Source organism: Nicotiana tabacum, chromosome 10 (genome assembly GCF_000715075.1).
Source record: "Nicotiana tabacum cultivar K326 chromosome 10, ASM71507v2, whole genome shotgun sequence".
NCBI classification, from domain to species: Eukaryota; Viridiplantae; Streptophyta; class Magnoliopsida; order Solanales; family Solanaceae; genus Nicotiana; species Nicotiana tabacum.
Genome location: NC_134089.1, coordinates 29970619 through 29987339, shown reverse-complemented (window position 1 = coordinate 29987339; position 16721 = coordinate 29970619). Strand labels below are relative to the sequence as shown.

The 16721-nt window shown below is 38.3% G+C and overlaps 1 protein-coding gene across 1 annotated transcript; it reads right to left on the bottom strand.

The window, feature by feature from the left end:
• Positions 1-3261: 3261 nt before the first annotated feature.
• On the bottom strand, positions 3262-4756 carry LOC107810794 (putative glutathione S-transferase). The gene is made up of 2 exons (XM_016635623.2): positions 4382-4756; positions 3262-3804 (listed from the first exon to the last, which is right to left on the bottom strand). Exons 1-2 carry the CDS (start codon positions 4688-4690, stop codon positions 3454-3456), a joined length of 660 nt encoding a protein of 219 aa, XP_016491109.1. The 5' UTR covers positions 4691-4756; the 3' UTR covers positions 3262-3453.
• Positions 4757-16721: the final 11965 nt, after the last annotated feature.

Below are 16721 nucleotides of genomic sequence, written 5' to 3'. Positions count from 1 at the left end.
GTCCGGCTTTGAGCTTGGGGACGAAGGGGTGGGGTGTTGGTATAGGGGGCGTGGGTGTAAGAGAAGGTTTATATATGGTCTACGGGATTGGATCTGAGCCGTTAGATCAGATGATCTCAACGGCTTGGATCTGATGCTGAGAAATGAGACGGGGTCGTTTGGTAGTTAAACGGGGTCGTTTGGTTTAAGTGAGGGGTCGGGTCAGGCTGGTTATTTGGGTCGGGTTTGAACATGGGTCGCTGAAAGAGGTCCTGAACCGTTAGATCGGCTGGGACGGACGGCTCAGATTGATTTGCCTGAAACGACGTCGTTTCAGGAGGTGCCTGGGCAGGCCTGGTTTGGACCGGGTCAGATCGTTGGTTTGGGCCTATTTTTGGTTTATTTCCTTGGGCCCAAATTTATTTCAACTTTCTTTTGTTTTCCAATTTAAAGAAAGAAAGAAAAAAAATAAAAATAACTAATAAAACACATGAAATTAAAACAAATAACAATATGGCATTTCAACATAATTATCATACCAAGTAAGTTAAATCACAACCTAAAACGGACGATGCACATATATTTATATATTTTTTTATTATTATTATTTTTGAATTTTCTTTTAACGCCACATATATTTTTTGTATTTTTTGTTTGATAATGACTAGATGCAAAATGGACAGAATCACAAACGACTAACAACACATGTCACGGAAAGATCGAAAAATTGTACAGCGAAGCCTTTTGCCACTATTTTTATTTTCTTTTGGAGCGATTGTCCGTGAAGCAAAAATCACGTGCTTACACATTAGTCCTCAGAACCTTGTATGAAAATACTAAAAGCTAACACAATGCAACAATGAGTACAAAACACACAATCCGTTGCGGCGATCAACCGGATCCCACCATAGAAACTCAATATCCTCCCTTATTGTACCGTTCCAGTATCAAGAATAATAAGTAAAATTCGTTGCGGCACACAACTCGATCCCACCATATAATCAGAATCAATATCATAATCCTCCCTTATTTCACCATATCAAAATCATATATAAAATCCATTGCGGCGCAAAACCCGATCCCACCATATCAATATCAATCCTCCCTTATTTTACTCGTTGCGGCGTTCAACCCAACGCGTAAACAAAATCAATAAATGCAATCAATTCAACAACTCAATTCACAAGAATCTCAATGATTAAAGAATCATAAAAGCAAAGCCATAAAGGAACCTCGTACCAAATCAAGGAATGCTACAACTAATACAAAGCAACAAGACAAGCAAAATATGTGACCGTTAAAGTGTGCAAGTGAGACAATTAAGGCAAGTAACAATCAATCATGGAAGCATGGAAGAAACGAACATTTCAATACGAGAATAATAAGTGACAAGTAGCAAGTTAAGGCATATGAAGCGATTTAAAACATGCAACAGTTAAGACATGAAATAAAATAATTAATAAAATACGTGAAAGCATGGAAACAATTATTTTGACGGCACCGCTACACAAATAATTTACATAGTCCAAGAGTTCCTAATTCCGTCAAATCAAGGTTAGACCCAACACTTACCTCGCTCCGCAAGCAAATCAAAGCTCGATCAGGGCTTTTCTCTAAAATCTGCCTCCAAACCAATCTAAGCTAACCAAAATCGACTTAATATCAACACACAATGCTAGGGAAATCAATTATAATAGATAAAGCTAAGATCTTTATACTTTTTCCAAAAGGTTAACAAAAGTCAACCCCAGATCAAAGTGTGAGATTCGAACCAAAATCCGATTATCCATTCACCCCGAACCCCATTATATGATTAGTTTCGAAATCTGACTCCAATTTGAGGTCTAAATCCCAATTTTACAAAAATCTCTAATTCTACCCAAATCCCTAATTTCTACCATGATAATCTTAGCTTTGATGTTGAAATCTTATAAAATGCAATAGGTAATTGTAAAAAAATAAATTAAAGTCACTTACCAATAAATTTAGGAAGAAAATATCTTGAAAAAAAAATCGCCTCTAGGGTATTTAGGATTGAGAGTTAAAAATGAGCTAAATCCTTTATTCTTAGCTTTTTCTGCAGGCATAAATGTCGCAATTGCGACCTATGCGAACCCTGCAAATACGAGAAGTCCTTCGCAAATGTGAAGACACTCCATCTCTGCTTTCATCGCAATTGCGAATACTGTACAATCGCAAATGCGACCATTTGATTGCAGATGCGAACTAGCCCACCCCACCACCCTTTCACACCCCGACTATTTGGCTAAATTTACCATTACCGTTAGTAAATTATTAAAAACTATCCCAACCCTAACAGTAATCCACCATCTCCCCCATCCTTTTTATTTACCACCAGACGTGCCACCACTAGATCACGAATTCCGCTACTACAGTGATTTATTGGATTTTGATCTTGACCAAACACAACCTTAAAGACGCTTTTTTTTTAGCTTGGAGAGTAAAGAATGGAAGATGTATAAGTGCAGAATTATGATCTATAGTTTGCTGTTGCTGCTAATTAGTCTTGTCACCACTCAAAATATTTTAAAATTTTCTGCATTTTTTAAGTTTATTCCGAACAAACCATTTTTCTGTTCTTCTTTACTTTCTCCCTTTTCCTTTATAATTTCGATTCTGTATCATGACTAGTACTCGTTAATGTAGTTTTTTTTATTTATTCTAATGAAGTATTATCCGTGTGATGCGCAATACTTTGAAAGAAGGAATGTTTTAATTTGGGAAAAAAAGAAATAGACTGGCCTATTGCTAAATAAATTTTGCATGGAATTTTCTTTTATTAGTTTTTTGTTCACTACTCATAAATTAATGTGTCGATTGATGGAGCTATCAAGTTTATGGAATTTAGACCAATGGTGATTCCAAAAAATAGTGGATGAAGAAGAAGAAGAAGTGTGGGCAGTGGTATTAATGGCATGGATAAGTAGATTCGGATAGCATGATGGAGGTTATATGTGGTCAATATCCGAAATTAAATGGTAAATTTGGCCATTTTCTCATAAGAAAATGTGTCTACGACAATAGGTTTTCACTTATGTGATACTAGACCCATTTTGTATAGGGAGGGTTAGATGGATTTTATTATTAGGAGATGGGATTTTAATATGACATAACATATCAAATATGTGGTATTTATTTTCTAGGTAACTAAAAGAATTAGTTGAGTGAATTTATTGTACTAAAAGAAATGAGAATGACTTTGATAAAATATTTTCATAAACTGAGGGACCATCTAAAGAATTGACTCTTTGGAACGGCGAAGATAAAAACATGACTCTAATTCATTTAGTAGCTAGAAGAAATTACAATCACATACAATCAATGACAAAGTAGCAAAACAAAATACTCACAAGATACTACCTACTATGTGAAAAGCTGGCTATGCTAGTTTTCTTTAATAGGTAGTTTTATTGCCACAACCAAATCATGATAATTCACAAATAAGAAGTGTTTTTATTTGGGAGCTGCAGTTTGAAAGCGAGGTTGAAAATGGGCAAGTAAAGCATCCCTTGAAGGTAAATATTCCTTAACTTGGCTGCAGTTAATATACTCATCTTTCCATGCACAAAAATTGGGAAATTTTTCATTTGTCACCAAAATTACTCCAGAGGCTTCTTCAAGAATTCCCAGCCAAAATCCCATTAAATTTGCAGCTATATCAGCATACCCAAAGTTATCTCCCACAAAGAATTTTTTGTCCTTGAGCTCATTATCAAGAATCTTTAGCAGCTCACCACATTCCTCTTTAGCTTTGTCTGACTCCTCTCCTTTTCCAAATAAAGCTTTCCCAATTGTAGTTATGCACTGCAAAAAACTCAAATCTTGAAGTCCAAACTTTTTACCAAATTATCTGCAGATTGGTATGCATTGTCTCATTAAAGGTAAAAACCAATCCACTTATTTGTAATTCGTCCACGCTTAACCGGTTGGAGTTGGACTATAACTCATTTATTGGCTTGATCAAACAGGTTGAATTCGAAATAGCCCATCAAAAATATCAAGTTAATCTGGGTCTAGCTTTTTTTGCTAAAACTTTCGAAAAAGTATTCAAAGAGCCTTTTGCTAAAACAATGTATCCCCGCGTGTCAAAGTTAAGCATACAAAATAAAAATTGAGATTGAGAACTATATAAATTTACTTGTAATAACCGCCCAATATGCCCAAGCTATATATTATCTTGACATGTTTTGACTAACCCAAATTTGACGCAACATGCACCTCTAATGGCATGACCATGAATTTCAATAGAAAAAAGGCAAGAGCAAAGACAAATAATATAAAGATTGACATAGCGAAATGTTCAAATAACAATTAAAGATGGAATATTTTGAAGAAAAAAAAAAGGACAAGTTAAATGAAGCATAAGCAAATTCAACCTTACCTTAACATCAAGAAAATTAGCCCAGAAACGAGCTAAAGCTCGTTCATAGGGATCTTTAGGCAAGATAGAAGGGCCTTCAAAAGTCTCGTCAATGTATTCAAGAATGATCATAGACTCAGAAATGGGCTTTCCATTGTGAATAAGCACTGGGATTTTCTTGTGAATAGGGTTGGATTGAAGAAGCAGAGGGCTCTTGTTTTGTAGATCTTCTTCTATAAATTCATATTCCACACCCTTAATCTTCAGAGCCCACTCTACTCTGCGACTAAAAGGGCTGAGTGAAACACCAAGCAACTTCACTTCTGCCATCTCACTAATTAAGTTGTACTTTTCTATACGTTTGAGGAAAGTTATGTGGTGGGTTTTATTCTTGAATTCTTGTCTTCTTTTATAGATGGGATGGGAACCACAAGTGTCTTAATAACCAAGAAAATACAATGTTTCTTGATCAACAATTCAGTTGTCGAATTTTCTTATGTTGACCAGCTGACTTATACTCAATTAATTCAAGGATGACTTACGTGCACTCGTCACCCGCATTCAAATCTCTGCATTTTCATTAATATTTTCTGTTTCCTGGTAGAAATATAAAAATGCTTTCACTAGATCTTGAATTCAATTTTGAACAAAGCTAATAGTAAGATAAAGCTAGCTTCCTCGGCTATTCACATACCAGGATAATGTCTCGTGTTACAGTTTTGCTGATTAGTCAGAGTTTGTACAATAATTAATCATATCAATTCCCTCGTCGAATCGGAAAAAGCAAGAAAGAATTGATAACTCATGTTTGGTTAGTGAGCAAAAAAAATATCCCAAAAATATTTACATATAATTCAGACAAATACTATAGGGAACGAGGTGGGGTACAAATCGTGAGGGTGGGGGTATTTGAGGGCAGGGCAAGGGGGTGCAATGGTGAGTGCGGTTAAGGGGTGGGAGCGAGGGGTGGAGGATGGGTGAGGGAGGGGGGCATTGTGGGTTGGGGGAGGTGGCAGAGGTGTAGAAATAGCCTGTGTTAACCAATTTTCGGACTGATAATTAAAAAATAGTCATTATTTTAGATGAAACACTGCGCATAATATGTTGGATTATGGAACTCCTCTGTATACACTTCTAGCATATTATGTTGGAATTGCAGTATACGAAAAGTTCTAGCATAATATATATGTTGAATGATTGAGCTTCTGTTTATAAACTTCCCGCATATTACGTTAGAACTCTACCACATTATGAAATTCCAGCACATTATGCTTGACCCTCATATATAAAAATTTTGAACTCAAGATGCTGAACTTTTTCCGAATTTTTACGAATGTTTTTGTTTAGATTTTATCTTTAGTATTTGTAAGCACGTGATTTTTGCCCTATGAAAGAATTACTCCCAAAAAATTCAAAATAAAATGATTTTTCCTTGGTGTGCAATTTTTTTGAATTTTTGTGGTATTTTTGTGTAATTATTTGTATATTTGTCTGTGCATATTTATTTGTTAAATTAATAAAAAAAATAAAAATATGTCGCATTTTGCATTAGGATTTAATTCTATAATTGTTAGTAATTAAGTTTGTTTTACAAAAATTGAAAATTACAAAAATAGGCATCTTTTGCATTTTTAGCATTTAATGTCCAATTGTACAATTTCATGCTTAATTATTACTTAATTGTGTGTTAATTGTTATTGGGAGTTAATTTGCGCTTTTATAAATTAATTTAGTTCTATATGATAGTTTAAGGATTTTTAGAATTTAGTTTTAGAAAAATAAAAGAAGAAAAAGAGAGCAAAAAATAAAGAAAATCGGAATTAGGCCTCTTCTTCAATTTCAAACCACAAGCCCAAATAATTGCCCAACCTTCCCCATGACCCGGTCCATCTCCACCGGGTTGACCCGGTCCATAACCCAAAAGACCCAACACCCCCCTATCTTGCATTTCAAAAAACAAAACCCTAAAAAAAACACTACCTACCCGCCCCCCCTCTCTATCTTCTTCTCCAAAAAGCTCCAAACAAACCCATCAATGGTTGCCCTTCCCCCGCCTCTTCTCCTTCACATACACACACACACACACACAACCACGGCAATGCAACACACACACACCTGCTGCCCGTGTTTCTTCTTCTTCTTCAAGATCGCGAGGGTTTCTTCTTCTTCAAGTTCATGTTGATCGTTGCTTCTTCTTCTTCCTCACTTCATGCTGCTGCGTTTCCAGTGACCCCATCGCTGCCACTGCTGCGGATTCGTCTTCAAACGACCAGCCATGGACGAGCTTCATCGAGCTCGAACTCGAGCTCCCATGGCTGCCGCTGCTGCTTCAATTGTGCTACTGTACATCGTCTGCTTCTTCTGCTCCTTCAAGGACATCCATGGCTTACCCTACTGTGCGTCGTCGAGCAGCTGAGTTTAAAACAAACCTCCACTGCTGCGTCGTCTGCTTCATCTTCTTCGTTTCGTCTGAGCTCAAGTTGAGTGGTCGAGTTCCCAAGCTCCAGTCATGGACGTGGGGGCTTTGCTTTCATCTTCTACATCCAAGCAATCAAACGACCTGCTGCGTCATCCATGGCTGACCCTACTGTTTCTGCTTCGCTACGTCCAAACAGACCCCATACAGAAATGGGTTCGTCGCTTCAGTCCGGTCCGAAAACGAGACTCAAACCATCTCGTTTGTTCAAGCTTTGGTTGGGGTCGTCAAAACAGTCAATACGAGTTCGTCGTTGGTCAGTCATTGTTTGTCGTTTCGATCCGGTTAGTGGGTTTTGAGTTTTATTTTTGTCCATATTTCATTTTGATATTCTCAAAATCTAAAATCGGCAAATGTTTGTTTTGTTTCGTAATTTTTCAGTTTGTTTATGTAAAATTATTAGTTTAATGTTTGTTAGATTCAAATTGAAGTTTAATTAATTATTTTCAGTTTGTTTCATGTGTTTTATGTATTTTTCAGAAATTGTTAATGTTGTTAGATTCAAGTTTAAATTCGCAATTGTTTCTTCTTCGATTTTGTTTTGTTATTTGTCTAAAAGAATTTAGTTGTAATAGGGAAATATGTTGGTTTAATCATTTGAATCCGTCATGTTTTGTTGTTTAAAATAGATTTAATTCATGTTCATCTTTGTTTGAAGTTCATTTTTAATCCAGTGATTTAATGTGAGTTTATGTTTTGGTTTTTGATTTGTTGATTTAGTTTGAATCATGTATTGTGTTGTTAATATTGTTTTTTCTTTGCTCATCCATTTTTGGTCTAAGTTAACCAGGATTGGTTCCCAATATGGTTAATTTATTCACATTAATTTGATGTTGTTCATCTGTGTTCATATGATTTGTTGTTGAATTTGTTTAGAAATTGGTCATATTGACTATATTTTGGTTGAGATTGATTAGGTGAATTGGTTATAGCTGATAGGGGTAGTGTGGTAATTTGCAGTACGTTCAGGGGTAAAGTGGTAATTTCAGTAAGGGCAGAGGGTTATTTTTGGAATTAAAATTCTGAATAATTATTTACTTTGAGTGTTCTTTCCATTAAAATTAAGATAATATTGAAATAATCAATAATGGGGGGACAAGATATAATGGTGGGGAATAATGCAATTGTTTAATATAAGCATGGGGGACAAGATATAATGGGGTATTTGTTTAATAAAGTGAGGCACAAAACATTAGGTAGTGGGATTAAAAGGGGATGAGTGGGAAGATACTGGGTTTGGTATGAGAAAGTGGTTGTTTTGTTAATTGATTAAAGGGTTTGGGATGGGAAATAAATAGGGAGACTTGAATCAGATTTAGGAGAAGACAGAATACAGAAGAAAATTTTAAGAGAGAGGAAATTCCGAAAAATACTAAGACTTTAGAAAATAAAAAGAAAAACATTCTGGAAATTCAAAAGAAGAAGAGTATACACCTGATATACAATCCAAATATTCTGATATACGGATTAAGAAATTAAGGGTTAAACACTAACTAGTCTTTCAAAATCTGAAAAGATTCCCTTTGCTTCTGTCCGTTGATTGTTGTTGGTGTTTCTGGATTTTTGTCTTGATTTTAAAATCTGTCACTAAGTTTCTCGTTGCTGGTTGTTACTGGTTGCTGGGGTTGTTGTTGTTGTATGCTACTGAATTTCTGCTGATCTCCCTTTTCTTTTGCTTCCAATATCAGGTACACAACTGACACGCTGATTATTGTAAACTGAAACAGGAAGCATGAATACGAAAAAATGAAGAGTTGAAGTTCTAAATTTATTTTAATTATATTCTGAATTTTATTTGTATATATAAATTATTTAGCTTACAAAAATCAGAATCATGTAGCTATTTAATATATATAGTGGAACATCTGACGATAGCTTAACGGATGAACTATCTATATATATTGCCTAAAAATAAATGAATGGTGTAGCAACTCCGTCTAGTTAAAAATCAAAACGAATAGGCCATTTCGGAACTTGTAGGAATATTGTTTAGTTAAATAATATTGGTTAATTTCAGCATGTAAATGGTCTAGGATTAAAATTAGATTGCTAAGTTTTTTTTTTTAATTTGACAAACTGAGAACATGCCTAGTATAATGTAACTAGGTAGTAACATGTGAATAAGACGGCCCAGGTCTAGTTTTATGTCATACACGTTGGGCCTGGGCCCGCATTGGCAACGGACTGCCCTGCTTGCATCATTTTCAGAATTTATGAATCATATTCGAAACCCAACTATAACAACTCAAGCATGTAAATAAATTAAGACCTTTTCTCTTTCATTTTATAGAGACATAATAGAAAAATGTAGTCATTGTAGGTTTATCCTTTCATAAAATGAGACGAGCCTCACCAAATAAAACAATGCAAATTGCGGGGCCCTCAATAACTGGTCACAATAAAATACTTAGAATTTGGGATGGACTGTTTAGTGAATTTCACTGCCTTCCCCAAAGACAATAAACACGTTAGACTCTTTAGGCGCGACTTAATTAAATTACATTCATAAACTCGGGTGCGCATTTATGTGACCCAAATTCAAATCTCAACGGAGTCGGAATGTATTAACAACCATGGGTGCATTGACTGTGACGTGGTTCGAGACGCATTTTCAAGACGTTGCAATTCTATAAAAATGATAATAATAAAAGCGGTTTAAACTTAATGAAAGCACGAAAGTCATAACATGTATTTAAATCAGATATTTAGCCATTATAACAATTTAAGCGACCGTGCTAGAACCACGGGATTCGAGGGTGCCTAACACGTTCCCTCGGGTCAACAGAATTCCTTACTTAGAATTTCTGGTTCGCAGACTTCATTTGGAAAGTCGAATATTTTTCTCGATTTGGGATTCAAGATAAACTGGTGACTTGGGACACCAAAAGCCAAACCTTTCCCAAGTGGCGACTCTGAATTAAATAAATAATCTCATTTCGAATAATTGTCACTTAAATTGGAAAAACTCTCTCGCGCATTTACCCTTCGGGGCGGGCGCGCAAAAAGGAGGTGTGACAGTATTATTTTTAAAACTATGACTATTTTTTAATTACCAGTTGTAAATTAGTCCTTTTTAATTTATTTTTCCGGCAGAGGTGGGAGTGGGGTGAGGAAGGCTGAAACCATCAATTGAAAAGTTTCAAAATATATTTTTCGTGCTCTTGGTACGAAAACATTTTACGGCAATTGAAGAAAAAATGTGTTCACAAGTAAAATTAAGATTTGACGAAAATATGAGTGACGCGAGCACACAAGTCATCTTAGTTCTTCTCACCACCGATTGAATTGGTCAAAACTCAAAACTATGGCCCTCTTTTGAAGTCACGCATTGGCATATATCAAATGGAAATTACTTATTCGGAATTCAGATATGGTATTTAATAATAGGAGTTAGCAAATTAAAGTATGATTATATATTATGATTATACGAGATACATATCTTACATTTTATTAATTTGGCATAGATATCGATTAGAAATAACATTTTAATTCCGAACTCTGTTCTGTAGAAAGCCAAGTGCAAGAAGACTTCATATATAAAGACTAAAGAGTGAGCAATTAAGAAGTGAAGGATGCTTACTTTCAAGATAGATGAATAAATAAAGCAATTAGCCGGTCTATTAGTTGTTGACCAGGCACAAAGTGATTGTGACTTGCGTCATTTCTCCTGTATCTAATGACTTACGCTAAATTTCCTACTCCCTCCAATCCATTTTAGTTGTTGTGGTTATTAAAAATAACTAGTTCAAAATACTTAATATTTTTGAAACTCAAAGATGTAATTAATTATTATTTTTTTAGTTTCCCTTAGTATTAAATTATTATAAATGTATAAAACACTGATTACAAAGTATAAACAACCAAAACGTAAAAATATAAATAAGGGTATAGTAGTCAAAAAAACCTTTCTTATTAATATTTCCTAAAGGATATATGAAAAAGAAATATAACAACTAAAATGGACCGTGGGAGTAATGTATATGTTATCTTATACCAAATATTATCTTATATTCGGGTATAGGTTCCAAGAAATTAGTGACCAAACCAATGCCCAAAACTAATCTGAAAACAAGGCAGTCTGCCTCTACTATACTTTGTTCACTAGATTTAACAATTACTAGTAGTCATACCAGCGTGATGCGTGATCAATATTAAAAAATATTAATTAAATTAAATTATGATCGGGCTTGTTTGAATATTAGATCGTATTGCTTTAACAAATTTCAATTGCAGAACTTATTTGTCAATATGATATATCCAATAATAAAATCTCTATTATATTAAAGGGACTTATATAATTATTGAATAGCTTTTTAATTCTATATTTTTCTTTATTCTATTATCCAACATTTAGTATTTTACATTGTTAAGAGAAACTTTTATTAGCATAGTACTTTGTTTAATATTTTTGTCTACTCGCTTTCTTTTTGTAATATAAAGAAGTTACATATTTTATTAGTCTTGAAATATTTTTATTTTAGATTTTATCCGATTGTTCTGAATAATATTATCTGAATTTTAATAAATAAAATCTCAATTAAATTAATGAGACTTATATAGGCATCGAATAACTTTTTTGTTCTGTATTTTTCTTTATTATATTATCCAATATTAAGTATTATTGCATTGTTAAATGAAACTTTTATTAGCATATTACTTTATTTAAATTTTTGTATGATACTTTCTTTTTATAAGATTGTTTACCGTGAAAATGGTAATAACAATTAAATTTGTTGATGGGACTCTAAAAATACGTGATCTATTTTTATGCTAGTTTGTTAAGTAGTTGATGCTAAGTATACGAGATTTAGAGACGAAATAAGATTAAAGAGGGAGCGATAACCAAACCGATAGGCCAGTCACGTGGGACCTCGAGGTCGATTCCGAAGCTCGGCCACGAGTTGTTGAGGGTAATCGGGGTAGGGCTAACAGTTATGAAGTAATTAAAGCGGGCTCTTTATGGCCAATAATAAGCAATAAATGATAAAAAATGAGAAGATAACAAATAAAAGCAATAATATCAAAAGAGTATATGAGAGAGCAAAGAGAATGTTTTTCTATATTTCTTATGGAGCAGCTGAAACAACAACCGACCTTTACAAAGTGATGAGAATCCCCTTTATATAGGAGGAAAATCTCATCATAGTACAACAAGCATTAATTACAAAGATATAGAGATGTGACCACTAGATGACATCCGAACTCGGGTCATAGAGTAGCTTTCTAGGCTCTGTCAGTCCTAGCCACATGCCTTGGGAACTCCTCGTTTCTGCCGCGGTTGTGGTTGACATTATCGTAAGACCGAGTGTCGATGAACCTCGAGGGAGGAATATCAATCGTAGGCTTGCAGCCCCGGGACCTCGAGACGGTCTTCCGAGATGCTTTGATAATGAGAAATTGGACCCTTCGATTTTACCGTATACAGATAGTCCCCGCGTTTCTTAGAGAGAAATGATAAGAAACGGTTTTGACACCCAACTCTTCGGGCTTCCTGTAGTGATGTCACGCTGACGATATCATACTTACGACGTAAGTCTCCACGATAACCGATACATCTCATGGACTTATCTTTTCAGCGTCATTCAATGTGCTGTCGATTCCTATTCTTCAAGCGACCGTATTGCCATCAATCCAGTTCCCAATGGCGCATTGATTGCGCTTGTCGATACGTCTTCTAAAGGCGTTGATGATATTGTAGGCCACACTATCATCCCCTATAAATGGGGCCTTTCCATGCTAACTTTTTATTCAAGTGTTTCTCAACATCTTTTCATTCCTTTCTTCTCATCCTTATTATCCTTCTTCTATTGCTACCCGCCATGTCTGGGGTTTCTGACCTTAAGATTTTACAGTGGCGTTCTTACCAGTCGTGTCATGTCCATTTACCTGGGCTTTGTTATGCCGAGCGAGATTACACTGCCTCGTTGTTGTTGGTGTTATTGTTATGGCTATCACTGCTATAGTCATTAGATTGAGGTGACGAGATGGAGAGGGTCGGCCTGTTCCGACTTGTGGGAATATTTGGACTCTACACCACTGCTCGAGAGAGTGTTCGGTATGCACACCACTGCTCACTCTCCTACTCTGGCCTAATGCTGCACTTCATCCCTCAGGTCTTTTCCCAAGGGATAAAATGGCTCATCAGCCGTTAAGCGCGCACGGCATGATGTCCGAAAGGTGGACCCGGAGCAGCCGTGCGAGTAGAGTCGAGGCCCGCTGAATCTTCAACCTTTGGCTTCGGCGGGCTATGTCTCTTTTTTCTGCCTCTTCTGCATCACTTTCCTCTTCTTTGCCTTCCCGCTTTCCTCTTCTTCATCTTCGCCCTTGGAGATATTGCTCCGAGGGATTGAGCTGGGAACCTAGAGGAGTTGGCAGCCGAAGGTATCACCATCTAGGATGCATACTCGAGGGACGGAGCTCAGAGATGCTAATACCAGAGATGAATCTTCGAGAGTAGATTAGGTCTCAGACTTTCACCACGTGTGTACCCTCTCGCTTCTCTGTTTCTGTGTAAGAACCCCTCGTGGGTTTTTGTAATCATATGTAAGGACCCCTCGTGGGCTTTTGTAATTGAATGTTTCATGAATACAAAGATATTTTCTTCAATTTGTCTTCGATGCTTGCTATATTCTTTTATGTTTGTAGAGACTCTGAATGCATGGCTCTATCTGTTGTTGCCAATACCAAACCCGGGTGCGAGTATTCTTTTTGGCCTTCGGTTGATTAATATGGCGTTGTGTGAAACCCTTTGCGATCCCTTTGATCGAACCTGAATCGGGCCGATGAACTCGGGTCGCCAGGACCTTGACTTCGAGTAGAATGAAAGCAACGTTTTGGGCTTTGGAGTCATAGTTTACTACTTAAACTCTGTGGTAACCTTTGAGAAGAAATTTGCCCGGAGGCCCGTGGATAGGGGCTGCTTTTGATCTCTCGAGGGCAGTCCCCGAGCGGAGGTTCGTTCAAATTCGGACCACCTAGAAACTCGCTCTGGGCTTAGTGTAAATAGCCTTAGGGTGCTGTAGATAGATGTTGAAAGAGGGTTTTTCCGATCTCGGACGGTACCCTGGGGCCAAGCCCATACGGGTGGAGTTTAAATGCTTACTTCCTCGAATCTTAATTCTCTTTTTGACAAAAAACCCCGAGGTCGAATATCATCTCGAGTTTTGTAATGATGACATTGGCTTCCTGGACCCTAAATTTCCCTTTGATGGAGATCCTCGAGGTTGGGTACCACCTCGGTGTTGGCGAAGGCGCCATCAGCTTCCTAGAGCCTAGCTTTGTCTTGATGGAGGTTCCCGAGGTCGCGTACCACCTCGGGACTGGCGATGGTGTTATTGAATTCTTGGAGCCTAACCTTGTTCTGATGGAGGCCCTCGAGGTCGGGTACCACCTCCGGACTAGAGATGGTGTTATTGGCTTCTTAGAGCCTAATCTTACTCTGATGGAGGTCCTTGAAGTCGGGTACCACCTCGGGACTGGAGAAGGTATTTTTGGTTAATGTTCTTAACCGGCTTTGAGGCGGGTGAATCGTCGCTGTTTTTTCCATATATAAATAGGGTTGTTTCTGCCTTTTCGGGGGTTACACCATTTTAATCAGTTGCCCTTCATTTTCTGTCTCAGCCTTTCGGTACTCTAGCACTAACGCGTCTGCACATATTCCTGCCTTTTAGTTCTCTGATTTCGCCACAGCCACAGCCAATATTTCGGGGCCTGTCCTATGGGGAGAGGAGAGATCCGCCTCCGGTCTTCAGGATCAATGAGAGTGCGATCTTCAGGATCAACGAGAGTATGCCTTGAAGACCACTTCATTAATAGGGGAAAAGCATCTTGAGTTAGTGAGAAAAGACTGCGGATGGGGGGAGAAAGTGATGTTACATGCATTTTCCTCGGGTGAGGGCATCATGGACCGTGCCGATGGATTCCTGAATGTGTACACATATCCTTTCACATTAGGCCCCCTTGACAGGGTTGTGCTCGACTTCTACCTAGAATATCGGGTCACCTTGGCACAGATCTATCCATCATTTTGGCGAACAGTGCTGATGATGAGATTTTTCGCGGAGAAGGCGGTCTTGACTTTACTCTTAGTCACCTTATCAGGCTGTACCGGCCCTTCCATCATCGAGGTCTGCTGACCTTGCGATGTCGATCGACCATGCCCTTTATTGTTGACGATGAGGAAGATGGAGATCGGGGATGGATGAGTCGTTTCATCTGAGTGCGGACCGCTGACATTATCCCCGTTGAGCTTATACCATTCCCTGAGGAATGGAATTATACACATAAGTGGTGTATTTCGTGCTTTCTTAGTTTTGCTTGTACCGATAACTGGTTTCGTAACCATGCCTTCCTTTCTTCCTCTGCAGCGGTCTCATGGGCGTCGGACGACGTTCCTGATCTGCCGTGTTGGGTTCGAGAATTGGCGACCCACTCGACCTGTGAGGAGCGCAAGTGGCGAGCTTTGTCCCGGGGCAGATGGGAAGCAAAATACCATAGTGAGCACTGTGCTATTATTTCCTTTCCCTTTTTCATATGGGGAAGCATATCCCCTTTACGCGTATTAATATTACTGTTGTAGGCATTGAGGAGCCTTCGAGGAGAGGTCGTGCTCCTTCGGAGAGGGGGAAGGGTTGTCGACTTTAGTGCTTAAGAACGTAATGATGAACGAGAGGTGCATTCATAGGGCGACGATGCTCAAAATAAGGCAGAGCGAGATCGGGGCTTCGGAGCTGAAGCATCATCCGAGCCAGTCATGTCCGTGGCTCCTGGTTCTGGAAAGAGGGTTTCTCCGTTGTTGTCACCTTCCTTTTCCGTTGATAGCATTTCGGGAGATGCTAGAAATCTGGGGTCGCATACACCGAGCGACCGTGCTTCGACCGGAGTAGGCTCTTTCAAGGCCGAAGGGACTGGATTGGTAATGTGCGTTCGGCCTTTGGGGAAGCCTAGTTGCTTCACTTTGCGGTGAGTTTTGGCACAGGTTTTTCGAGTTTTGCGCCTTCCCTTGCTTATTGATTTTTTTTTTGCCGGCATTCGTCAAGCTTATGTCCGGGCTGCTTCGTTGTAAAGCCAGGCTATGGAAAGCTCTAGATGAGGAGTGATCCCTAAGGCTCTATTGTGATGAAAAGGAAGTCGAGCTGGTGCACTTGCAGTATGAGGTGGGCCAGAGCCTGAATTACGAGAACCACCTGAAGGAGCAGGTAGTTTTCTGTCCCGGGTGAGTGTGAATTCTGCCTCCTGGTTCCCGAGGCTAATGCTTAGTTTATTTCAGCTGGATAAAAAGATAGAGGTCCTGGAGCACCTTAGAGATGAAGTTGGTCGGGCCAGGCGTGAGCATGATGAATTGAAAGCTCGGGCAGAGGCTCAGGCTTTAGAGGGGAAGGATGCTCTGGACAAAGTTCTTGCTTTTGAAGCTCAACTTCGCATAGCTCGCGACAATGCTTTGGTTCAGACATAAATGATTTCAAAGCTTGAGTCCGAGCTTTCGAAAATCAGGGCTGAGATCATTAACGCTCGGGTAAAAGCCGTAATGAGCCGGACTAAGGCTGACCAGGAGATGGCGATCCACTCAAAAGATGCTGCCGATGCTCAAGCCAAGCTGAGAAGAATCCTCGACCGTGAAGGGAGGATTGAAGAATATGCTCGTTGCAAGTCTCAAAGAAAGACCCTCGAGGAGATCCGTGATAGGGGTTTCACCCTCCCGGAAGAATTGGCGCTAGCAAAGGCGGATGAACGTGATGCTCGGTTACTTTTACCCGATGCTGAAGAAAGCGAGGATGATCCCGGCAGGCCGTAACCCCTAAGGGGAGGGCATAGATTTTGTCATATGTATATAGCATTTTCAAAACATGTCTGTAGCTGGAGGTTGTGTTTCTTGCATGTGTATGA

Bases quoted from the DNA above. Each gene is read 5' to 3' on its own strand.
- LOC107810794 (XM_016635623.2), bottom strand. From the start codon at position 4,690: ATGGCAGAAGTGAAGTTGCTTGGTGTTTCACTCAGCCCTTTTAGTCGC. The intron at 3,805-4,381 runs GTAAGGTTGAAT...AGTTTTTTGCAG, and splicing joins CTAATTTTCTTGATGTTAAG to TGCATAACTACAATTGGGAA.